This window comes from Lissotriton vulgaris, chromosome 11, assembly GCF_964263255.1.
Source record: "Lissotriton vulgaris chromosome 11, aLisVul1.2, whole genome shotgun sequence".
NCBI classification, from domain to species: Eukaryota; Metazoa; Chordata; class Amphibia; order Caudata; family Salamandridae; genus Lissotriton; species Lissotriton vulgaris.
This window is the reverse complement of record NC_141699.1, coordinates 653,481,520-653,508,213: the sequence shown is the minus strand read 5'-3', so window position 1 is coordinate 653,508,213 and position 26,694 is coordinate 653,481,520. Positions and strand designations below refer to the sequence as shown.

The window sequence follows — 26,694 nt, the reverse complement described above, 5'->3', positions numbered from 1 at the left end:
AGAGGTAATGGGGCAGTCAGGTGCCAGTGAGATCCCCTGCCTTAGGGTGGTCAGGGACCATCTGAGGCAGATTAGGCTTGAGAATCTTAGTCCAAACTAGCAGATGCTGTATCATTCTCGAAACAGTCACTGAAGAACAAGCTACTTACCTTCGGTAATGATGTATCTGTAAGAGACGTACATTAGTTATAGTTTCCTTAACTTAGAATTACCCCCAGGCATCAGACTGGATCCGGAGAAATTTTTCCATAGCAGTACCCCTGCGCGTCGGTAGGTGGCGTAAGTTGACTCCGCTTTTGCAAGCGGCGTCCTGGTCATCAGGATGACGTTGTGGTGTCCACTTAAATGCCCCCCCGCGTGATGACGTCAGTTCTGACACAACTTTCTGCGCCAGAAGCACAGAGCCATGCAAGACACTGAACACTGGTGCACAAAACTAGGGCCCTGTAAGGGAGTCCCTATCCCTAGAAGTCAGTTTGCATAACGGGGAGGATGGGTGGGGCGATAAGTAATCTATAACTAATGTATGTCTCTTATAGATACATCGTTACAGAAGGTAAGTAACTTGTTCATCTGAAAGAGACCATTAGTTATAGATTCCGTACCTTAGAATAGACACTCCAGCAATACCAACTCCGGAGGTGGGTCTGCAAACTAAGTTCACACCAGGAAGTCCTGGAGAACAGAACGACTAAAAAAGCCATCTATCTGGACTTGGCTGTCCAGGCAGCAATGCTTAGTAAATGTGTGCAGGGATGCCCACGCGAATGCCTAGCAGATATCAACTAGCGGAACTTCACGGCCCAAAGCAGTAGTAGCAGCCGTCGCCCTGGTAGAGTGTGCGTGAAGTCCTACTGGAGGTCCCTTTTTAGCAAAAGAATAACAGATCTTAATGCAGAGGATGACCCATTGAGAGATGGTGCATTCGTGCAATGCCCGACCGTTCTTGGCGCCCACATAACCCACGAAGAGTAGATCGTCCACCCAGAAGTCTTTAGTGCGGTCAAGGTAGAAAGACAGCACAAGTTTTGGGTCCAGATCGTGGAGTCTCTCCTCCTCTTTGGAAGGGTGCGGAGGAGGGAAGAAGTTTGGCAATGTGAATGTCCGACCTATGTGGAAAGAAATATCCACCTTGGGCAGAAAAGAGGGCATAGTACGTAGGACTACTTTGTCCGGATGGACAGCAAGAAAGGGAGGTCTGGAAGATAAGGCTTGAAGCTCACTCACCCTGCGAGCAGAGGTGATGGCAAGCAAGCTTCAAATAGTTGCGGATCATCCAATGTGCAACTTCTTCCATGCAGGCTCTAAATTTAAGGGCAGAATCTTTTATTGACCCGGTGGTAGAGACGATAATCTGGGTATCGTCGACATACGATAAAATCTGATACCCAAAAGATCGTATAATTTCAGCAAGTGGGGTCAAGTAGATGTTAAACAAAAGAGGGCTCAATGCGGAGCCCTGCGGGACCACACATTGCACCGCCTGGGAAGATGACAACAATTTACCCAGTTTAACTCTCTGCCTTCTCTGATGTAAAAAGGAGGAAAGCAGATTCAGGGCAGTGCCCTCCACACCTATCCCCTTTAGCCGGTCATTCAAAATTGAGGGGGAAAGGGTGTCGAAGGCTGCGGTTAGGTCCAGCTGCACCAACAGCGTGGTCTGTCCTCTGTCAACCTCTGATCTGATATTATTGATCACGACAGTGAGGGCAGACTCGGTGCTGTGGGCGGCATGAAACACATGTTGGGAGCAGTCCAGCAGATTCGCACTCTCCAGATATATGGCTAAGTGGCGATTTAAGTGGGCCTCAAGCATTTTAGCGGGGACTTGGAGCAGGGAGATAGGTCGAAATGTTTTTAAGACTTCCGGATTCAGAGAAGGCTTTTTTAAAAGGGGTTTCACCACTGCTGTTTTCCAGGACTCTGGAAAGATCTCTTCTGAAATGGCTTTATTCATGACCTCTAGCAGAGGGGGGAGAACCACCTCTCTGCATGCCTTGAGCGTTTTTAAAGGGCAGGGGTCAAGGGGCGAACAGGACTTAGTAGTGACAAGAAGACGGTTGATATCTTCTCTTGACAGCAGAGGGAAGCTTGCTAGGCAAGAGGGGGAACCAGGTTCAGAAATCTCAGGGGCAGAGACTGAAGGTTGAGGCACCTGAATGGCATCCAACTCCAGGTTTAGAGATTCCAGGGAGCAGTGTATGTCTTCAATTTTAGTGAGAAAAAAGCTTGCAATGTTGTCGCACAGCTCTTGAGTCTCGCCAACAGAGTTAGCCGATTTGGGAATTGACAGAGTGTTAATGATTTTAAAAAGCTCTCTAGATGATTTCAGCGAAGCGGTGATATTGCTGAAATAGCCCATCTTTTCCTCTGCTATAGCATTTTTATATTCCTTTATTTCATTTGACTTGAAAAGAGAACACTGATGAGGAAGTCGAAGAAAGGCCAAAGTGGCCGAAAGGTAGCCTTTAGGGTTGCCCAGAGCAGAGCCCTGCTGGGCCAAAGAAAGAATAAAGAGGAGAACCTCTGAAAGAGGGGCAGAAAGGAGATCCACAGCCTTTGCTGTGCACCATGCCACAAATTTGTTCCATCTACAGGTGTATATCGTTTTAGTGGAGGGACGCCTGGCTGCCAAGTTGACGTTACAGACTTCAGGAGAAAGGTCGAAAGCTGTCAACTGTCGCCACTTAATCTCCATGCAAGAAGGTGGAGACTGGACAGGTTCGGTGGAGGACCGTCCCTGCTGCTGTGACAGAAGATCCTCCCGAATGGGCAGTCTGATCGGATGATCGATGGCCATGTTCAAGAGCTCAGGGTACCAGACTCTTCGCACCCAGTCCAGAGCCACAAGAATGACTTCGGCCTGGTTGCGATTGATCTTCTTCAGCACTCTGGGTAGAAGTGGTACAGGCAGAAAGGCGTACAGGAGGCTGCAATTCCACTTTCGAAGAAAGGCGTCGCCTAGCGAGTGCCGCCTTGAAAACTCCAATGCACAGAACTTCTGACATTGTGCGTTCTCTTTGTTGACGATAGATCTAAGCAAGGCTCTCCCCACTGCTGAAAGAGACCTTGCACCACCTCCGAGTGAAGACGCCATTCGTGATGCATCATGCACCGGCAGCTGAGTTTGTCTGCCTGGCGTTCAAGGAACCTGCCAGGTGTTGTACCACCAGGCATATGCCCTGATGTTCCAGCCATGTCCAAAGGTGAAGAGCCTCTTGACATAAGGTCCACAACCCCACCCCGCCCTGTTCGTTGTAGTACCATATGGCGGTGGTGTTGTTCCTGAACACCTCCACTCGTCTTCCTTTGACAGAGGTAAGGAATGCCTTCAGTGCAAGATGAATCGCCCAGAGCTTCAGAAGGTGGATGTGGAGCTCAGACTCCGCCAGAGGCCTCTGATCTACACCTTCCCCATTTGACTGACCCATACCAGGAGTGACGCATCCGTCACTACTGCGAACCCTGATTGGGGAAGGGAGAGGGATATGCTGCTTACCCAATCCTGGTTTGTGAGCCACCACTGCAACTGACTTTCAGTTCCCTCCAAGATCTGGATAACATCGGAAAGATTCCCCGTATGCTGTGCCCACGGAAACTTTAGGTCCCAATGCAGAGCCTGCATATGCCATCTGGCATGATCCACCAGCAGGATGCAGGAGGCCATGAGGCCCAGCAGCCTCTGGGACATTCTCACAGAAATCCGGGATAGAGGCTGAATCATCGGTATCATAGCCTGAATATGCCGGACTCACTGCTCGGGAGGATAGACTGGAAACTGCGCTGTGTTCAAACCGCTCTGATGAAAAGGAGCTTATGAGAGGTAATCAGGTGTGACTTCGGCATGTGGATAGTGAACCTCAGGGAATGCAGGAGATCCGCCGTAGTCTGGAGATGGGAGACGACAGCCTGGGGGGAGACCGCCTTCAAAAGCTCAACAGCCAGTCGTCGCAATAGGGGAAGAGCGGAACCCCTGATTTGTGCAGAAAAGCTACGACCACCGCCATCACTTTTGTGAACACTCGAGGGGCGCTGGTAAGGCCAAAGGGGAACACGTGAACTGGAACTTCTTGTGACCTACTGTGAACCGCAGGTAACGCCGGTGGGCAGGCAAGACGGGGATGTGAAAGTAAGTGTCCTGCAAGCCAAACACCACCATCCAGTCTCAAGGGTCGAGGGCAGACAGGACCTGAGCCAAGGTTAACATCTTGAACTTCTCCTTACGGAGAAAGCGGTTAATGTCTCTAAGGTCTAAGATAAGACGTAGGCCTTTGTCCTTCTTGGGTACCAAGAAGTAGTGGGAGCAGCAACCAGGAACCACTTCTGGCACAGGGACACGTTCAATAGCTCCCATGGCCAAGAGAGCTGTAACTTTCTGGCAGAGAAGGGCCAAATGATCCTCCAACATACGATAGAGTGTTGGTGACATGGAGGGAGGGGTAGTCTCGAAGGGGAGGGAGTTGCCCCTTGGACTGTCTGCAAAACTCACCTGTCCGATGTGATGCTGAGCCAGTGGGAGAGGTGAAAGTGGATCCTGCCGCCCACTGGCAACTGGTGGCACTGAAAGGTCGGACTAGGAAGGCTTGGAAGCTGCTGCAGAGGGGGCATTGGTGGACTGACCCCAACGGCTGGCCCCAGACCCACAATGCAGGGCCCCCAGCCAAGTCTGCGGGGCCGAAGGTGTGCCGGCGGTGTCGGACTGCCCAAAGACCCAGTGAAAATTGACGAAGATGGGCAAAGGACTCTCCAGCTCCACCAAAGGGAGGGAAGTGCGGAGTCATCTGAGCGGGCTCCGAGGAATGAGCCGGAGAGCGACGACGCTTAGGGTCCCACGTTGTGTCGGCTGACGGATGGGGAGAGGCAAAGAGCGACAATGCTTCTTTACCTTCTTCTTGTGCTTCGACTTACCGGAGGAGTAAGAAGACTTCGAAAACGAGTGGTGATGGCTCCGCAACCAGTCCCGTGACCTTCCCTTCAACCAGGACCTCGAGTGGCGCGGAGCAGACTGCCAGGCCCCCAAAAGCTTTTGGAACTGCTCCCATAAAGACTTCAGGTTCAGAGCCCGTCAGTCGGAGCACATCTTCAGGTCGTTGCGCTCCAGGCACCAAAGATACACAAGGTGCGGATCGATGATCATCAATTTGTAACAAGAGTCACAAGGCTTGAAACCGGGCCGACGTCTGGACATCCCTCGTGCACCAGGAGTCGTAAGACTCAAAGATGTCGACAAAAAGTCAAAAAAGGTTAGTCAAAATGTGACTAAGGGGCACGCTCTCTCCGGATCTGCGCTGGCGTACGCAGTAAAAGCCCAGGGTTGGCGTCTTAGTAGACACAGCAACATCATCCCGGCAATCACAATGCTGATGACGAAGGCAGAGTTGACCGACGCGCAGGGGCACTGCTACAAAAAAAAATCTCCGGATCCAGTCTGACACCTGGGGGTAATTCTGAGGTAAAGAATCTATAACTAATGGTCTCTTTCAGATAAGTGGCTTTTGGCACTACGTACAGCAATATAACCTAAGTTCAGCCAGGGTGGGTTCCCTCACTGCTTCTTTTTAGAGTTCAAAGTTTACAATTTGTTGGAGCCAGTTTTGGATGAGTTTGAGCTCACCCCATACTGGGATTTTTCACATTAAATTCTGTTTAGAGACTTTACCCACTCCTGCCTTTACACCTGCATGGAAGCGCAGACATTCTGACTCTATTAGAACTTGCCTGGTCTGTTCCGGAGAGATAAAAGCGGCAGCCTATGATGGTATAGGAAGAAGTGGGTATTGCCCGTTTGTCACAACCTGAGTTTTCAGAATTATAAGACTGTGTTTAGAAGTGACACAAGGCAATGTATCATCTTTGCTCTCTCAAGGTACCTGATGTAGATGTGGAGGTTTAGACAGAAAAAGGTGTCCACTTGATGAACTGTGCTTTCTCCTAATTGTGTACTTTAATTTTCTCATGTGCACTTTATCTTGGTCCTTTTTCATATAATGTATTTTGCCGGATTTTTATATGGACTGTACATTTTTTCATTAAAATAAAATGTATTCGTCATTGAGCATAGACAACCCAGGGCTCTGAACACCAGAGGCATCTGCCGAATCTGACATATGGAATCATAAAAGCAATCAACGTTTTTGCAGATAGTGTCAAAATGCAAAACACAAGCATGCTGACTAAAATAGAAAACCCCCCCAAAACTCCCGTCCTCCCTCGCCACCCCCCCCTAGAATCGTCCCTGTCCGCACAGTTCATTCCACAGCTTTGAAAAACCAAGCAAAGAATCCTGTGCTAACATCATGCACCCCATGGTCCACCCCTCCTCCCCACACCCAAACGACTCTAACATCTACCCCGGTAGATGGGTCTCTGCCTCCGCTGGCGACTCCAACCATAGACTCCGATAATCCGCCCACCACCTCCAGATCTTATATGCTTGCGCGGACATCCCCTGGCAACAAAAATAGGCTTCTCCAAAACCATGCAAAAATCTAAGCCATTCTTCCATGCGGCCACCGAGGGACCCAGCGTCACCTTCCACTCTTTAGCAATGTCCCACTTTACCAGTGTGAACCCTAATAACATAAGGTGTCTTTTGTAGATATTTCCCCCTATCCCCTCCATGACATGCAGAAGGGCCAACTGCGGCATTCGAGGGAGCTCCCACCCCAGAACCTATGAGAGGCATGCAAATATCCCCCTCCAGAAAAGATCCAGGGATGTAAACTGCCAAACAGTATGTAGGAAAGCGCCCTCCTATCGGCCACAACGAAGACACTCGGGGGAAGCGATCAGCCCCGCCCTCCACAGTCGCGCCCTAGTATAATAGACCAGATGGAGGTATTTGAACTGTACCAGGCGGAGTCGCATAGCTATGGCCGCCCCTGCGGCGCTGCCAAGGCCTCCACCCAGTCCTCCTCCTTCAGAATGCCCACGTCAGCCGCCCAGTCCCCCCGAAGCTTCTGCAGTTAAGAGGAACAATTAGTGATCAAGGATTGATATATCCTGGAGATCTTCTTGTCTTGCAGGTTCCTCATAAAAACTTTTGCCTCCAACAGGCTAAATTCAGGGAGAGACTCTAGACCCTCCAGACTAGGAGACAGGACGGGGGGAAACTGGAGGTACTGGTAGAATTGTGACTGGGGCATATGGAATTCCCTCTGGAGGTCCCGAAAGGGCTTGAGTGTCGAACCCCTCATGACATCTCCCAGGGTTGAGATACCTATGTCATCCCATCCCCAGAAGCCCTGCATGGCCCCCAGGTGGGGCAGGCGCTTAGTATTCCACAGAGGAGTCTCCTGAGTCAGGGTGTTCCACCAACCCATGCGTCGCAGGACCTGCCTCTAGACCTGAAACACCACCTTTGTGACCGATGGCATTGTGCCCCTCAGTGGAGCTGAGTAGAGAAGTGTGTGTAACGAGTGTCTCCCCATGAGGTGCCACTCCAGTGCATATGCCGGGTCGCTCCTTATCCCCATACCACTATTCATTTAAAATCAGGAGATGCGATGCCTGGTAGTATGAGGGAATGTCGGAAGTCGCAAGTCCTCCACAATACGTGAACAGGAAGCACGTGCGTAGTGCGACGCGCACCTTGCCCCCCTCCCATAGAAATTGTCCAAGCGCCGTGTTCACTAGTTGGAACCATCTGGACAGGATTGGGTTCTGTTGCTGATACAGAAGCTGAGGAAGTGCCACCACCTTGAATATTGCTGACCTACCAAACAGAGTCAGAGGCATGCGGGACCAGGACTTAAGGTCAGAACGAACCCGCTCCCACACCGGAGCCACATTGCGCTCCCAGGCGATGGCCGGCACGTCAGAAATAAAAAACCCTAAATACTTCAAGCCCCCCCACCGCCAACCGGACCGAGGACACCCACGCCCCCTCTCTCGTCTGATCCCCCAGGGCCAGATTTTGGACTTACGGGGATTTATGTACAGTCCCAACGTTTCTCCAAAGATCTGCATAATGCGCAGAAACCGTGGTCCTGTTCTGTCAACAGAGGTGAGGAAGAAAAGGACATCGTCCGCATAGAGCGCAATTCTGTCGGACAGAACAGGAGCCCATTCGAATCCTCGAACCTGCGCATCTATGTGCACCCATGCCGCCAATGGCTCCATAGCGAGGGCAAAGAGATATGGAGACAGGGGGCACCCCTGCCTTGTGCCTCATGCTATTGAGAAGGAGGAGATCGCTCCAGTCACCCGAAGCGAAGCAGTAAGCTTTGTGTACAGGAGCGTGATGTAAGACAAGAAGCGTGGGCCAAGATTAAGGTGCCGCAACAGTGAGAAAAGATAAACCCAGCTCAGGGAGTTGAATGCCCTGCCCATATCAGCCAAGAGGAGGGTCGCCGGTTCTCCCATATGCTGCATGGCGGCTACTGCCACACGCGCCCTCCTTATCTTATGTCTGGTCGCACTTCGAGGCATAAACCCGCCGGATCCGGATGCACTAGGGTAGGGCTGTGGGGTTGAAGGTGATTGGCCAATGCCTTCACCAGGATTTTGGCCTCTACATTTAAGAGGGAAATGGGACGATACGAGGCATGTTGGTTGTGAAACACCACAACATCCGCATGCCTCCAATCAGGAGGGAGTGAGCCCCTCTCCCGAGCCTGCTAAACTACATTACGATAATATGGGGCCAGCTGCACGTTGTAGCGACAAAATAATTCACTTGAGAACCCATTGGGCCCGGGCGCCTTGCCGGGATTGAGCTCCCCCAAGGCCGTACCCAGCTCCTCATCCGTCTCCAGCTGGTCACGCACCTCGTACGACACTGCCTTGGGGGTAGGTCTGCTATAAATGTGTCAATGGTGGCCTCTGAGAGGCATTCCTGGGGGGCATAAAGGTCTGCATAATAAACGGCAAAGCTCTCCGCTATAGTGGGGGGGTCCGTAATCGATGTCCCCGCTGAGTCTAGAATACCCGGAAGGTCCTGGGAGTGGAAGGTGCCCTATGAAAGTCGATGCAGCATCTTGCTGGACTTATCCCCTCATTAGTATACCCAGCTGTGTGTCACCAGCCAGGCCTGGTGCGCTTCATCCATCAATAGGGCCGCACATAATGGTCCCCCCCTGCCTCCTAACTCCGGCGATCGAGGGCCTCCACTTCCGCCTCTGCGAGTGTCAGTTTCTCACTCCACTTCCTACGGGCCGCCGCGCACCAGGAAATGTCCACCCCCGTAATGTAGGCTACAGCTCCTCTACCGACTTCGCGGCCCCCGCCCCGGACCCCTTATTGTCTGTCAGGAACTGGGCTATAGCCTCGCTCACATGCGTCCCATACTCTTAGTTCTGTAGATGCCACACCGATAGACACCACTGGAATGGCTGTTTCTTTCTGCCCATCCATAGCTCAAGAGATACCAGTGAGTAGTCGGAGAGAGGCCGCAAGGCAAGATCTCTACTGACTCCACTCTACCAACCACCCCCCTAGGAACGAAAAAATTGTCAATTCTAGAGAGCAATCCATGGACCGCCGAGAGGTACGTGGACCCCCTCCTATCCACGTGAAAGCGCCACCACTCGTCCACCCAATCTATACCCCTCACCAGTGAATGCAGTTTTGTGGGAAGGCCACCCCCAGGGCCACCCCCAACCCTGGTCCTATCTTTGGCTAAGTCCATAACATCGTTCCAGTCCCCACCCACCACAGACAGCACATCTGGCATGCCAGCCCACAAGGAACACAACTTCTCCACTAGATTCCACTGAGGGGTAGCATAGACACTGCCGAGTATCAAGAATTTGTCCCCGATCTTACCCCTGATGAACAAGTAACGCCCCTGTGTGTCGGACCAGTGTTGCGAATGCACATAGGAGATCCTATGGTGGACCAAATCGCCACTCCCTGTGAACTGAGCATGGAACACCTGTTGGTAGTCATAGCGTTGCTGGCAAAGGGCCTTTGAGCCTAGCAGGTGCGTTTCTTGCAGCAAGAGAACGTCGGCCCTAGCCCTCTTTGCCTGGTGGAGTATCGCCCCGTGTTTGACTTTATCCAGAGCCCCACGCACGTTCCAACTGACAATGCGGAGACTGCCCAGGATTACCCGGCCATCATCCGACTCCCTAGCCATGGGGGGGCACAACTACCCCTAAAATGGATACCAAGCTGTGGAAAAACTACCGCAAAGGTGCACCACACAACAAAAAGTATCAGAAAGATCAGTGCAGATAAATTGTAAGCACAATAAAGAATTATTTTTCAAAGAGATGTTGTTGATCTTCTTTAAATCTTTATTTGCAGTGATCAGTGAAACATAAACAGCCGACGCGTTTCGTCCCAAGCTGGGACTTCTTCAGGGCTTTGGATTTAAAGTTCGTCGCTTATACGGGGGAGTGTGGGAGGATCCGGAGTGCGAGGGACGCCTTCCCGGAAAGTGTAGTCCTCTTCGAAAATTAAATTCAACCGAGCTGGACTGTAAGCCTGCTGGTGCGCAATAAATGCAGTGCTTGTAGGGAATACCGGGTGGTAAAACCGGTCTTATCTCTTTCGGGTGAGTCTCAAGAACGTTTGCTGACTAGATGAAGAAATAAATGGTGGACTGTATGTCCTGTTCGTCCAAGGGAGGAGGGAGTGGGCACTGTGTGATCCAGCAGGCCGTTCCTGTTAAAACGGCCGGCTCCCATCCACGTCCCTCGTCCCGAAACGGCACCCTCGGGGGACTCACCCGAAAGAGATAAGACCGGTTTTACCACCCGGTATTCCCTACAAGCACTGCATTTATTGCGCACCAGCAGGCTTACAGTCCAGCTCGGTTGAATTTAATTTTCGAAGAGGACTACACTTTCCGGGAAGGCGTCCCTCGCACTCCAGATCCTCCCACACTCCCCCGTATAAGCGACGAACTTTAAATCCAAAGCCCTGAAGAAGTCCCAGCTTGGGACGAAACGCGTCGGCTGTTTATGTTTCACTGATCACTGCAAATAAAGATTTAAAGAAGATCAACAACATCTCTTTGAAAAATAATTCTTTATTGTGCTTACAATTTATCTGCACTGATCTTTCTGATACTTTTTGTTGTGTGGTGCACCTTTGCGGTAGTTTTTCTGTATTTAAATCCCTTAGGGATTAGGCACAGTGATGATGGGTGCCATCCAGTGTGCACACAAACCCCCTAATTAATATAAGGGTCAACTAACACCACGGGGAGAAAATCGTTCAGGTGCTGTACTTAAGAAGGGTCCATCATTGCATTCTGCTTCTTGGATACCAAGCTGTGGTGACGCATGTGTACAGTGCAGCAGGCGTCTAGCTAATGTGCGATTCAATGACCAAATCAACCCCCACCCAACAAACCCCCAGTATCTGTCACGGTAGGGCTAGCCCCCGCACCCCAACGGGCGGACGGAGACTGCTCCCACCAATGGATCCCCAACTCACAGCCCATAACCACTGGGCATGCCTCCGACCAGTCCGACTCTGATGGAGAGGGCAGCCCACAACAAGACTCCACCTAGCAATAGCAAACACAGCCCCACAGAGCCCCACCAGGCTTCAAGTGTCTGTATGGACTGTACATTTTAACAAAGATTCTATTTCTAAATTATTCTGATGTATTTTAAGCATGTTCTTTTATGGCCGTTGGGAAGAAATAAAGATGCTTTGACTTGACCTGGCCAATGTCTGTGATTTATGCTCTGCAGGCATTCAAGATATGTTTCATGTTTTACATTTATGTTCAATACTAAATGTAGCCAGAGCCAAATATTTATTACCACTTATAAAGATCATTAATTTGGATACACATCAGCATATAATGGAGTTGTCAAAAAAAACACCAAATTAATGGGCAGATGATCTGTCCACGGCCACAAAAAGTCTGCATTACCTAGGTGCATTCCTGTCAAACAATCAAATCATTCCCTGGGAGCGCAATGTGGCATCCTTAATGGAGAGGGTAAAGGCCGAAATAAAATCATGGTTTGGCCTGCCACTCTCTCTCTATGGGCGCTCGGCCATCTTTAAGATGGTGTCTCTTCCTCGCCTACTACACCCACTACAAAATCACCCTTATCCTGTCCCCACATCATGGTTCAGACGGATGAACGCAGTTCTGGGGCAGTTTGAGGGGGGGGGTGTTTATCCATGGTGCCCCTGTGAGCCCATTTCCAACCTACCTATTGCAGTGGCATTGCAGCAGCAGATATTCAGTCCTATACTGCGGGGGCCCACCTTTCAGTGTTGAATGAGTAGTGGTACGGATCCAATGATGACCCTGCATACTTGGTTGAGCGCTGGCTACTGAGGGACCATACTTTATACCCATACCTGTACGGCGGGTCGGATGCCCAGGATCCTTCTCCTGGGCATCCGACATGCCCAGAGCTGTGATCACAACTTGTCGTCAGTCCCGTCATAGGATGGGATGGTTGGGTTGCCTTACACGGGAGACTGCACTGTGGCATAAGGCTTTTTCCCTATTTGGCCACTCTCTAGGGATTTTGCAGTTGGGATGTATGTAAATGTATAGGCATTTATATGGCTCACTACTTACCCGGAGGGTCCCAAGGCGCTTCGACCGCTGCGAAACCCTTCCTGGCTTCCCTGAGAGATGGTCCCTTAATGGGTATCTCCAGGGTGAGACCAGGCATCCCCGGCGGTCTGGTGGGGCCGTTAGTGAAGATGAGGCAAGCTAATGCCCAGAGTTGCCGAGTGTGATCGCTGATCAGAGTGGGCACCGAGGCGAGAGAATTATCGAGTCCGCTGACCCTGGCCCAGAAACCTGCCGCGCCGGGAATCGAACCCTGGTCTCGGGTCTGCCGCCTCTAACCAGTGAGCCACACTACTTCACGGATCGGATTGGTATCTCCTCCTTGGGAGATGTTATGCATGGCCACACCCTAAAATCCTCCCAGGAACTACAATCGGATTTTTCCACGCCCGAGGTCAGTTTCATAAATACCTCCAATTACGGCATGCTATCATGCCTGACATAAATCACCTCACATCTCTCCCTGAGTTAAATCCGCAGGAAGGTAAACTTCTGATGGGCGATATAGGGGATCACAAAATCTCAAAGAATTATCAATCACTTATTACAAATAATACAAACTCTTTGAGGCCCTTAGGACAGTCTGGCAAATAATGACGATTGGTCCGAGGCACTGGAGAATCCAAGGGGGGAGGCAATTTTGTCTCGCTTACGCTAAATACAATTCACGTTACTATATAGGGTTTACTATATTAGATACAGGCTCTGGAGGACAGGTTTTGTGGCATCTCCCTTATTCCTTCGATGTGGTATTACAGTGGACACCATCTGACACACAGTATTGACCTTTACGGTCCTGGACAGGTTCTGGGGAGGCATTAACACATGTTTGTCCGAGGTTCTAGGGTGAAATCTTCCCAGGTCCCCCAAGCTGACGATATTGCATAACACGGACGGAATACAGGGCAACAAATATAACTGTCACCTCTTATTTCTAGGTCACACAATTGCCAAAAGGAACATAGCCAGACTGTGGAAGCTAGATACCCCACCCCTACTGGGTTTCTGGAATAGAGGAGTAGACTTCTGCATGGGTCTTGAAATATCAGTCTTTCGTGCCCGGGGATGCCCCCAGAAACACAAGAAAATTTGGCAGCGATGGGCAGACTCCAGTGGTCTGACTCTGGAGCCCCCGTCAATGATGACTGATTCTGTAGAGGTAGAGATCAGAACATACGGTCATGATGCACGACAGCGTACACACCACTAATAAGACATAATGAGGACTGTAGGGGGGAGAGGGGGAGGGACACACAGATGGGTTATAATGCAGTATGTTGAATTGTTTTATTTTCTAATTCTCAGACAAAATGTCATGGTAGGGCTTTCATGTTTATTTGCTCTCTTATGTAGCCATTCCAGGACTAGCTGTGGCACTATACTTCATAAAGTTTTTTGTGGAAAAAAAAACACCAAATGAATTTACCCATTTTAAAGTGAATTCTTTCAATGTTTTATGCCAATTTTTTTATTCTAGGTTTTACAAGTTTACTGTTAAATTTTATATGATGGAGGTTTTATATGATGGTCTGTATTATTCATGTATTTATTGTGTGTTTAAGATGTTGCTCGTAGACCTCGGTGCTGGTCAGTAACGATAAAATAAAAATGTTTTTTAAATGGCTTTACAGAGTAAGATGGTTACCTCAACTCAAGTGGTAAAGCATCTGAGGAATCCCTGATCTTTAGCTGCTTATAAGTACTAAACACAATAGATTATACATACTAAACTTAGACTATGTGCTACACACCACTGTTCATGTACATTTTCTTCCCATTAGCCATGGCACCGTAAGTGGCTGCACATTCAATGGTATTATTCTCAGAGGTAAGATAATTTAGTTGCTGCAAGTGTTCAATGATAGACCACAAACAGATGCGCCAAGGTCAAACCTCTGCAACTTACCCCAGTGTGAGGTGAAATCTGAACTTTCTAATAACACTTTCCATTGTGAATAGTATATCCCCCAGCCAATGTTGGTCTAAATTGCAGACCTATTTAGAAGAAAAGGCAATCACAGGAAAATAGAGAAAAGGCACAACAGAAAAATAGATGACATTCACCATTAAAATGCTTCGCCAGCAAACTTTTCTAGCTCTGGACATGGTGTGTTCAAAATAAATAAATGTTACCTGGCAGTTCCTACAGCATTCCCCTGTGGAACACTTTGCCTTGTGTTTAAATGTGCAACTACTTTCACAGCATGGATCGTCTTTACACTCCTAGAAAGCAAAAGTTGCTTGTAAGTCTTTTGGTAGGTACATATACCAGCCACACTAAAAGAAAGAATTGTATTTACAGGTGCATTTATTTTCAACGCAGGGGACAGAGTATTCTACCAGAATGATTTAAATATCATCCTAGAAAAATATCAAAACTTAAAATAATAAATTCCTCGCTGTCATAAAAGTCAGGTATATAGGTAAAGTCAGATTTTTGTACTCGACATACATTTACGTTGGCACCATATGTATACCTTCAGGCTACATAGATGTGGGTATAAATAGTAAAACGATGGTTACCTTTATGTGCTTGCATTCACAATATCGTGGTAGTCGATATTCTGACTACGATAATTTGGTAAAATGAACTTTTTGTGCACAATATTGTAACATGCAACCTCGGGCAGCCTTCCATTCCTGAAAAACAGGAAAAACTTTTTTGGACTGTAATTAAAACAGTCCCATTGAAAACTAAAACAATGGACAATTATGTTACATAAAGCTTTGTAAGTAAAGCTCTGATTTTAAGACAAATGCATTAATATGGTTCTGGTTTTACGTGTTAGCTGTCTTTTTAAGGTACTAATGATTCTTACCTTCGGTAACGCATTATCTGGTAGAGACATAGTAAATAATAATCCCTAATAAATCCCATTCATAAAACTGGGGACAAGGCAAATCCTACAAATTATTGTCTCTCTGCCCTCCTTGACTCAGAGGCAAAACATTATGCATCACAAGACTGTCTAAAAAGATACCTACACATCAAGGCCTAAAGCAGGTTTGTGTATTAGCGGAGCACCTTTTTAGGTCTCGCATGCGCTGCATAGGAAAGAGACCTGTAGCCACTGATTGCCTCCTTCAGGCTAAAACGTGCACGCTTTCCATTGCCTTCAATGGCAATGCGTGCACGTACGGCGATTCCCTTGCGGGAGCGAGCTTTGGCAACATATGTTTGTAATTAACTTACAAACCATGGTGCCCCTGGCTCGCTCCCGCAAGAGAATCACGCAGGGCCCCTCCTCTCTCCCTCCCCCCTGCTGCCAGCGCAAAGCGTGCACGCTTGTTTTTTTATGTCAGTCCCACGGGGCACAAGCAGGCATCCACTTTTGTCTTTTTGCTGCAATCAGCTGTAATGACAGAAGTGAATTCCTGCTTGTGCCCCGGGGGAACTGCACGACAGCCGAGAATCTTTATCAAAACATAGAACTTTAAACCGATGCGATGCCACCATGCCTTTCATTGAAGCTATTGTCTGTCTGCGATATAGGTGCGGTGGACAGGTCACCACCACATAGCTGCCAAGGTTTAAAATTTCCATGTGCGACATTTTTTAAATTTCGGTGCAAATACGAGTGACGTTTTAACAACTAATTGAAACCAAACCTGAAAATAAGGTCTGCTGCCCAACCCCGCAGATAGCGCACCAGCTATCACACCAGCAGGCTGTCACGGACCTAGTGTTACTACACTAGGCTCCCTTTCTGCTGATTTATGTGACGTTGCTGCCGGCCATGCTTAAAGTCATTTGTTTGACGGGCACCTCCAGTCCACTGTTACCCGCGCGGCGCTCTGCGGCTAGCGCAAAAAAGAGAATTAAAACTCAACAATCAAAGTGAGAGTTCACTCATCCTGGCACTACTCACTCGCTTTGGCTGTTTAACGACAATTACAGGCCGCCTCACCGTCACAGCTTCACGGCTCCTGAGACAAACGCCGGCCCGCATAATTACGAGGCGCATCAGCAGGCCTGGCTGCACAGGGCGTGATGTTTACTCAGCCGCTGGCTGGTGGCGAGGTGATTCAGACGGTTCCGGTCGCCGGGGCTAGGCCACTAATACTGCTGTGCAAGCAGTGCTAACACTGCCAGCCTGCCCAAATCTTGTGCTTTGCCGCCGCCCGCCCTGGCGCTACCGCGGGCGGCAGCAGGAAGTCCCGCCTGTGCGTCAAAGGACTCCAATTGACCTCCCCCCAGGTCTCTCATTGGGAGGCAATTATTCTCAAGTTAGTCATCACTAATGTATCAAATATGCTGGGCCGCCAGGGTTGTTGGGTGAATCCTTATTTAATGTGACATTGTTAATTTGAGTAGCAAGCAACAAGATCTTTGGACTCTGAGCTAGCCCCTGACCTGGGAGCAGTGTGCACGGTGTGCTGCAATTCTAGCTTTAGATGTGTTATCCCACAGGGAGATTTGCAAGATAAAACTTACTAGGACTACATAAGATGTCCTGTTCACGTAGGTGGAATATATTTCTCCCTGCTGGGGACTAATGGCCGACTTAGAGTGATTTAAAAAATGGAACCTCATCCGTCAGAGTGAATGTAGAAAAAGGAGAGCCCCGAATGTTTCTTGTTTGCTTCTACATTTCTGACGAATGGTCCACTGTCCCACAGGGATAAATGTCTGTCTAGTGCTCCCCCCCCCCACCTCCCGTCCCTGAGGAAGAATGGATAACGCCTTCGATAAGACAAAGTACTGATCTTATCTTGAGCAGTTTATGTCCACCCATGGCCAACAATGTAAGGGAGTATGAACATTTATTTATGACAGTGTCATGGGGTGAAACCAGACAACATCTACATGCAAATTAGGGCTTTACCATAACCTGACTGTGACAGGCAGACAGTCCTGGTGGAAGGAAATTCCTGCTAGTGAGAGTCCCCACGCATCACTGCCATGCTCAGTGGCAATGGTGCCACAAAATCAGTGCTTAATTTGAACCAGTGGTTTTAATTGTCAGCATAAGTACTCATGACAGTCCATCACATGGTGGCACTATTGGTCTAATTTAGACATGAACACAAAAGCACTTTTTCTTATTCCAATGTACATTAAAGAACAAGTTACTTACCTTCAGTAACACCTTATCTGGTAGAGACAATGTCTAACTGCAGATATCTTACCTTTGAATTCTCCAGGCATCAGACACTCTCTCACAGACTCTCACAGACACCCTCCCACAGACACTCTCACAGACTCTCACAGACACTCTCTCAGACTCTCACATACACTCTCTCACAGACTCTCACAGACACTCCCAAAAACACTCTTCCAGGCACTCTCTCACAGACACTCTCACAGACACTCTCTCGCAGACTCTCAGACACTCTCACAGACACTCTCACACTCTCAGAGAAACTCTATCACAGACTCTCACACACACTCTATCACAGACTCTCACACTCTCTCACAGACTCTTACAGACACTCTCTCACAGACTCTCACAGACACTCTCTCACAGATTCTCAGACAGTCTCATAGGCACTCTCACAGACTCTCTCACTGACACTCTCTCACAGACACTCTCACAGAGGCTCTCTCACAGAGACTCTCTCACAGACACTCTCCCACAGACTCTCTCACAGACACTCTCACAGACACTCACAAACACTCTCTCACAGACTCTCACAGACACTCTCTCACAGACTCACAGACACTCTCTCACAGACTCTCTCTCACAGATTCTCACAGACTCTTTCACAGACACTCTCACAAACACTCTCTCACAGACTCTCACAGACACTCTCAGACACTCTCTCACAGTATATCTCTCTCTCACAGACACTCTCTCAAACACTCACAGACTCTCACACACTCTCTCACAGACACTCTCACATACTCTCAGAGACACTCTATCACAGACTCCCACAAACACTATCACAGACACTATCACATACTCTCACAGACACTCTCTCACAGACTCTCAGACACTTCACTTTAATTAGTCTTTATTCGATATATTTCAATCATAAAAGACGTTTTACAAAAAGAAAAATTTGTTGTTTCTGTCCCACCCCCTCCCCCCAATTATACAGGATCCACAATGAGTTGATACAATAAATAGACAAAGGTTAAAAGCATCTTCCTATCTCATCCTATTTACATTTTTACACAGTCTTAAAATTTCCTATTTACATCATTACATAATCTTAAAATATCCATTAAAATACCAAAAACGATAAAATTTAGAAAGCTAAGTTCATTGGTGCCAACCGAAAGGGTAAGTAAAAAAGTAACAATTGCTTATAAGGCTTGCATAGTTTATCACAAAAATATACTGGTCAGAAGTTCAATTAATCACAAGCAGTACGACAAGCAATAACAATCCTAGGTTTATTCCAGACACATTTTGCGTGCCCGAATTATCCACATCCAGTGGAGAAATTTTGCCATAGCTATAACAACAGGCTGGGAGGTATCTGTTCTTAAAATCCTGACAGCCTCGTTTGACGTTTTTAAACCTAACTGGATGCAAATTGGTTTAAGCCATGAACGTCTAGGCATTCTGTATTCAGGGCAGGCAAACAACACATGACCAATGTTTTCATTATGGTCCGGACAGAAGGGGCACCTTGCTGTTTGTACCTTATTCCATTTCACTATTAGGGCATTTAAAGGAAGTGTCCCCACCCTCAGCTGGTGGTACCTCTTCCGATCCCCTGGGACCGTAATCCAATCCCAGTAGGATTCGAGGGCCGGTGAGTGCTTGAGCTCCAAATAATCATATGTAAAAGTACGATCCATATGATTCCTAAAGCACTTAATCTCCACCATGCTCCAATAAAGATCGCGAAGTGTCTTTTTTGGTGGAAATACACTATTTAGGGGATCATCCCACAATTGGGGTAAGCCCAATGCCCTATATAATAGTTTAACCTCTTTCATCCAGACTATCTTACAGCCAATATCCAGGGTTCTCACCTCTAGGAAACCTTGGGCATACTGGGAGAGTTCTGGGGTTACCCATAACCTTCTCCAGTAGGCCACAATTCTATACCTGGCCATGTCCCTAAAACTATAAAATCCCAAATCGTAATTTAAAGGTATCAGTGGGGTTGACATTGGTAAGCCAGTAATGTTGCGGAGAAATTTGTTCTGTGCTACCGTCAACTTGGTTAAATTACTGGACCCCCAGAGTTCAGCTCCGTAAAGGACTGCTGCTCCAACCTTAGCATTGTAAATTTTTAGGACAGGTCTAATTGGTTTGGTATGAGATGAAAAAAGCTCCTTTGTGAGAACTCCTGCGAGTTGTGCATGTTTTGTATCTAGTTCATTTGTATGCTGTTTCCAATCTAGATTATAAGATAGATTAATACCAAGGTACTTAAAGACCTGAGTCTGTTCAAGCTGCACCCCATCCATAATAACTCTACCTCTGATGTGTTTCCGCTTGTGCATAACCATAAATTTAGTTTTGCTGGTATTAATTACAAGGCCATGGTCAGTGCAAAATGCTTCAAAAACCCCAATGGCCCTTTGAAGTCCCTGCTGGGTCTTCGATATCAGCAGGGTATCGTCCGCAAACATCAACAGGGGGATCAGTTTTCCCGCCAACCTTGGGGCATCCGTGGGCTGATGTTCAAAATAACTGATCACCCTGTTGATGTATAACGAGAAGAGCGTTGGTGCGAGCACGCAACCTTGGCGAACTCCCCTCTCAATGGGAAACTTCTCAGTGACACTTCCCTGTTGATTCCAGCGTACTTGTGCAAAGTTGTTTTCATGCATTCTAATCAGTAGAGACAGGATTTCTTTTGGGATACCCTGATCGTGTAGGATATTCCACAATTTGTGGCGGGGTACTAAATCAAAAGCTGATTTTAAATCAACAAAAGCCGCAAAAAGCATCCCGCCCCCTAATATAACTGTGCGCCAGTACAATAAAACAAATCTAAAAACTTGGTCAATGGTACTGGTATGACTGCGGAAACCAGCCTGCAGGGGTGATAATATGTCGTGGTCATCTATCCACCCATGTATTCGCTGTAATAATAACCTTGCCACAACTTTTTGTATACATGCAATTAGGCTAATAGGCCTATAATTGCCTGGATCCGAGCATGCCCCCTTTTTAAAGATGGGGATAATCTCGGCTCCTTTCCAGGTCTCGGGAATGGGCGAGCCCTTTGCAATGGCATTGACTAAAAGCTGGATATAGGTGGCCCATAGGTCCTTGTCGTGCATAAACAAGTCTGCAGGGACAAAATCTAGGCCCGGAGCTCTGCCTTTAGGTATGCTGCTCAGGGTTTTTAGGACATCATCTTTGGAGAAGAGTAAAGGGCTCATTATAGTATCTTCTAAGGCTAGACACTCCTCATCACCTTCATCCTCAGCAGCAAACTGAGTAGCAAAATGGGAAACCCAGGCTTCTGGTAGCACATGATTCATGGGTTCTCCTCTATTTGCCCCCCTTCCCCATTTGACAATATTCCAGAAGGGTGTCATGGATCTTTCCTTGCTGGCTTCGAGGAGGTCCCTCCAGTAGCCTTCCTCCCAATCCCTTTTTGCACTAGATTGCACTTTTTTATACATAGCTCGGGCCTCCCTTATTTTAGTTTTGTCTCTAGTTTTTACCGCATCTGACAAGAACCTATAGGCAGTCCTACAGGTCTTTCCATACCACTGATCCTCCTTTCTTATTGGTCTACATGGCTTCTTCTTAGCTTTCTTTACAAAAAACGATTTTAACTTATTAAACAAATCCACATGGATCCTGCTAATTTCAGCTATCGGGGTATTTTTATCATTTATACCCTGTACTTCTTGAATGGCCAGGGTTGTTAAATCCCTTATAGTTATCATACTTTCCTCGTTGGCTGCACAAATTGCCCATCTGATGTGTCTTTGATCGTTAGAGAGGTTTATCTGAACATTTTCCCTTTCTTCCTCATTTGTCATCAGATCAAACAATTTAAAAGTTAAAATCAATGGGTCGTGGTCACTTTCCACCCTTGACTTAATCCTCATGTCAAGAACATTTCTCCAATTCTCTTTATTAATCAATACATAATCAATACGACTATGTGTGATTCCGTTTGAGAAAGTAGGGGCGCCCTGCTTATCTGATAATGTTCTTCCGTTGGTGGCCCGCAACCCATACTCGACACATAGTACTTTTAACTGTAATGCAGCCTCAGACCATCTTTTAATGGGTAACAAGGAAAGCTGTGGGATTTCCCATATAAAATCCTCTTCGATAGTGAGGTCTATATCCTGATTATCAAGTGGTTCGAAACAACAATTAAAATCACCACCGATAATAATATCGGCATTCAAACAGTGTTGTTTTAGTAGAGTGTCCAACAGTTCGACCGCCTTAGTGGGTTTACCACCCGGTAGTCCCCTTGAATAGATGTTAAAAATAAAGAGGTCCCTATTTAATGGTTGCTGTAATTTGACCAATAATATATCGGAACTATTGGTATCTATTTGTAACACTGAGTAATCATTATTCTGCTTGATCCATGTTACCAAACCACCTTTTGCCCTTCCCCTTAAGCTCGGGGTAGCTGGAATGAAATAATGTAAATATCCCTGAATAGGGTCTGGTTCTAGCGGCCAAGTCTCCTGTAGAAGGATTATATCCTTTAAATCCAGGAAAGTTAGCAGATCCTGTGAGATAATCTTATTTTTTAACCCTGCAACATTCCAGGACATTAAAGTACATTGTGTGTTAATATTGTCACTGGTGGATTTAATACTATCGGTTTGACCTACACACTGTTGTTGGGTAAGATCATATTCGCTTATGTTATCATCTATAGCAGCCAATTCAGGGAATAGATTTTCATTTAGCTCATTTATATCATTATTAGCAATATGTTTGGAACATTCAATACACTGGTGAGCATTAATCATATTACCAAACTCATCCTGTATGTTAGTTACATTAATCAAAGCATCAGTTACTCCAGTATTTGGCCGAGTGACCATTTCCCTGTCAGCATGAGTGCCGGCAGAAATTGGAAGGTTTTCAGATCTATTGCCCAGTCAATCACAATCATTGAGCCCTGATAAGGCTTCATATCTATTGCCTAGAACCATGCCCCATTCATTAAGGGGAGCCCTTGAGCCTCTGTTATTTCTCACGGTGTTCCACAGAGGACCAGGAGTCCTCGGAAAAGTCACGTTCTGTTGCTCTCCATAGAAGAATTTTAAAGTGAGAGGAACAACAGATCCTGCTCTTCTTTGGGGGGGGTAGATATGGTTTAAAAGATTGGGCAAAACACCTGGATGGAAAAAGGTCACTATAACGCAGTCTCCCTTGAATCTTTTCGGACGATTTCCAATCCACGCAACCCTCTTAGTAGATTTAATTTCAGATGCCAGTTGGTGTTTCCCTCCTGGTGCCATTTGCACGTTGTTTGTTAACCAGTAGAGTGCCTTACTAGTCAAAGATGCCGGCGTTTCGGATTGTACATCTGATGGCGGGGGAACATTGGCCAGGACCAGAACAACTGGGGAGGCTTCTTCAATAAATTGAAGGGGATCTATTTCCTGACGAATTATTGGCACATTATCTGTTGGTCCTGGTACCACAGCAATATTCAAGGGTCGGTTAGTAGAATGAGTTTCATGCCTGGCTGGGCTTCCAGGGAGCATGGAACTGTTCTCTTTTTCTGTGGAACTCCTTGCCTTAGATTCGATTGGTTTCGCCATCTGCGTCACTAAGGTGTTAACCATCTCAGCCCCTTCCACAGCTTTAGCTTGAAGACCACTCATTTTTTTTACTTCCGCGTTCAGTTTGTCAATTTTGGCGATTAAAGGCTTAATGATGGTTTTAATTTTAGAGTCAATAATGTCTGCTATTTTCTGAAGCAAATCGTCCTCATTATAGCTTTTATCGTGATAACTTTTGTCAAGAACATTATTATCACCATCATCTAAGATTTGTGCCTTATTTTTTCCTATTGGAGTAGCTTTTTTCCTCCTATTTCCTGAGCGTAACCCCGACCGCCTATGTTGAGTTTTCCTATTCTTTCTCAAAGGTCGAGTTTCCTGCTCAGGAGATGACAGTTCGTCAATGTTATGCGCCAGTATCTCATGTTCAGGGTCAATATTTATTTCTTGATCTGATGGCACTATATTAGCTACATCATCCAGGATAAGGCTGTTCTGATCTTCCAAATTTGAAGTAGGGTGAACCGTAATGTCTATTAGGTTAATGGACTCATCAGGTGCTAAAGAGCCTGAATGTTGAGGACTTTGGGTTGGGCTTAGTAGCTGTAGATTAGGCGATTGACTTAATCCTAATGATTGTCTTCTGTCGTTATTTATTTTAGCTACGACTTGAAGCATATAGTTTTCTATGGGCTTAGAATTGACAGTTGACTGTTTTTTGGTGATTTTTTTAGACATGATAAGACTATATTGTTGATTTACTCGATATAGAGACAAATATAACACTTCCACACCTGCTCACCAGGCTTGCTATGTATCTGTGAAATTCTATATGCAGGATGTTGAATAGGCTTTAGGAATAGTCACCAGCTGCTTTTGATGGGGCGCGTATATCAATGAATTTACTTTAGAAGCACACAGTAAGCCTTCCTAGATGACACAGCACTGAGACATTAGTAGAAAGATGATTTCCTTACTTGCTTGGGTTGCAGATGTTAGGGGGGTTTGTCCAGTCCAGTCCCGGCCAGTCTGGGACTGTCTAAGACTGTCCCGCCCTTGTCCCGGGCTTCTCCCGCGCGCGACTCGCGAGGCGAGTAGGGGGCGTCTCCCTTTCAGCGCCGCCTGGCGCTCCTCACGCGTCACGAGCGCGTCGCCCCTGGTGCTGCTGGGGGTTGTAGTGCGCTTGCACTTAGCGTGTCCTGCCGGTCCTGCCGTTCACCTCACGGCTACTCTGCCCGATGGCTCTGCTGGTCCGCTCTGCCGGTATGCCTTCTCTCTTTGAGTCTGCTGCTCCGCGAGGCTCCCGGCGGCGTCTCCCTTTCAGCGCCGCCTGGCGCTCCTCACGCGTCACGAGCGCGTCGCCCCTGGTGCTGCTGGGGGTTGTAGTGCGCTTGCACTTAGCGTGTCCTGCCGGTCCTGCCGTTCACCTCACGGCTACTCTGCCCGATGGCTCTGCTGGTCCGCTCTGCCGGTATGCCTTCTCTCTTTGAGTCTGCTGCTCCGCGAGGCTCCCGGCGGCGTCTCCCTTTCAGCGCCGCCTGGCGCTCCTCACGCGTCACGAGCGCGTCGCCCCTGGTGCTGCTGGGGGTTGTAGTGCGCTTGCACTTAGCGTGTCCTGCCGGTCCTGCCGTTCACCTCACGGCTACTCTGCCCGATGGCTCTGCTGGTCCGCTCTGCCGGTATGCCTTCTCTCTTTGAGTCTGCTGCTCCGCGAGGCTCCCGGCGGCGTCTCCCTTTCAGCGCCGCCTGGCGCTCCTCACGCGTCACGAGCGCGTCGCCCCTGGTGCTGCTGGGGGTTGTAGTGCGCTTGCACTTAGCGTGTCCTGCCGGTCCTGCCGTTCACCTCACGGCTACTCTGCCCGATGGCTCTGCTGGTCCGCTCTGCCGGTATGCCTTCTCTCTTTGAGTCTGTGCTGTGTCTCTCAGACACTCACAGACACTCTCTCAGACTCTCAGACACTCTCTCACAGACTCTCACAGACACTCTCTCACAGACTCTCACAGACCCACAGACACTCTCTCACAGACTCTCTCACAAACACTCTCACAAACACTCTCTCACAGACACCCTTTTTCCAGACTCTCTCTCTCTCTCACAGACACTCTCTAAAACACTCACAGACTCTCACAGACACTCTCTCACAGACACTCCCACATACTCTCAGAGACACTCTATCACAGACTCTCACAAACACTATCACAAACACTATCACAGACTCTCAGACGCTCTCTCACAGATTCTCAGACACTCTCATACAGACACTCTCACAGACTCTCTCTCACACTCTCTCACACGCTCTCACAGACTCTCACAGAGACGCTCTCACAGACACTCTCTCACAGACACTCTCAGACACTCTCACAGACACTCTCACAGACACTTTCTCAGACTCTCTCTCACAGACTCTCTCACTGACACTCTCACAGACACTCTCACAGACACTCTGACAGACACTTTCTCACAGACACTCTCTCAGACTCACAGACACTCTCACAGACACTCTCACACTCTCAGAGAAACTCTATCACAGACTCTCACACACACTCTATCACAGACTCTCACACTCTCTCACAGACTCTTACAGACACTCTCTCACAGACTCTCACAGACACTCTCTCACAGATTCTCAGACAGTCTCATAGGCACTCTCACAGACTCTCTCACTGACACTCTCTCACAGACACTCTCACAGAGGCTCTCTCACAGAGACTCTCTCACAGACACTCTCCCACAGACTCTCTCACAGACACTCTCACAGACACTCACAAACACTCTCTCACAGACTCTCACAGACACTCTCTCACAGACTCACAGACACTCTCTCACAGACTCTCTCTCACAGATTCTCACAGACTCTTTCACAGACACTCTCACAAACACTCTCTCACAGACTCTCACAGACACTCTCAGACACTCTCTCACAGTATCTCCCTCTCTCACAGACACTCTCTCAAACACTCACAGACTCTCACACACACTCTCTCACAGACACTCTCACATACTCTCAGAGACACTCTATCACAGACTCCCACAAACACTATCACAGACACTATCACATACTCTCACAGACACTCTCTCACAGACTCTCAGACACTCACAGACACTCTCTCAGACTCTCAGACACTCTCTCACAGACTCTCACAGACACTCTCTCACAGACTCTCACAGACCCACAGACACTCTCTCACAGACTCTCTCACAGACACTCTCACAAACACTCTCTCACAGACACCCTCTCCCAGACTCTCTCTCTCTCTCACAGACACTCTCTAAAACACTCACAGACTCTCACAGACACTCTCTCACAGACACTCCCACATACTCTCAGAGACACTCTATCACAGACTCTCACAAACACTATCACAAACACTATCACAGACTCTCAGACGCTCTCTCACAGATTCTCAGACACTCTCATACAGACACTCTCACAGACTCTCTCTCACACTCTCTCACACGCTCTCACAGACTCTCACAGAGACGCTCTCACAGACACTCTCTCACAGACACTCTCAGACACTCTCACAGACACTCTCACAGACACTTTCTCAGACTCTCTCTCACAGACTC

The 26,694-nt window shown here is 47.8% G+C and overlaps 1 protein-coding gene across 1 annotated transcript in view; it reads right to left on the bottom strand.

Annotated features, from left to right (window-relative positions):
- Positions 1 to 26,694, bottom strand: part of LOC147683289 (uncharacterized) — a 1,765,034-nt gene that overhangs the window by 644,696 nt on the left and 1,093,644 nt on the right. Inside the window, exon 13 of the mRNA XM_086942513.1 lies at positions 14,630 to 14,719. Coding sequence (XP_086798639.1) covers positions 14,630 to 14,719 — 90 coding nt within the window. The remainder of the gene's footprint in view (positions 1 to 14,629; positions 14,720 to 26,694) is intronic.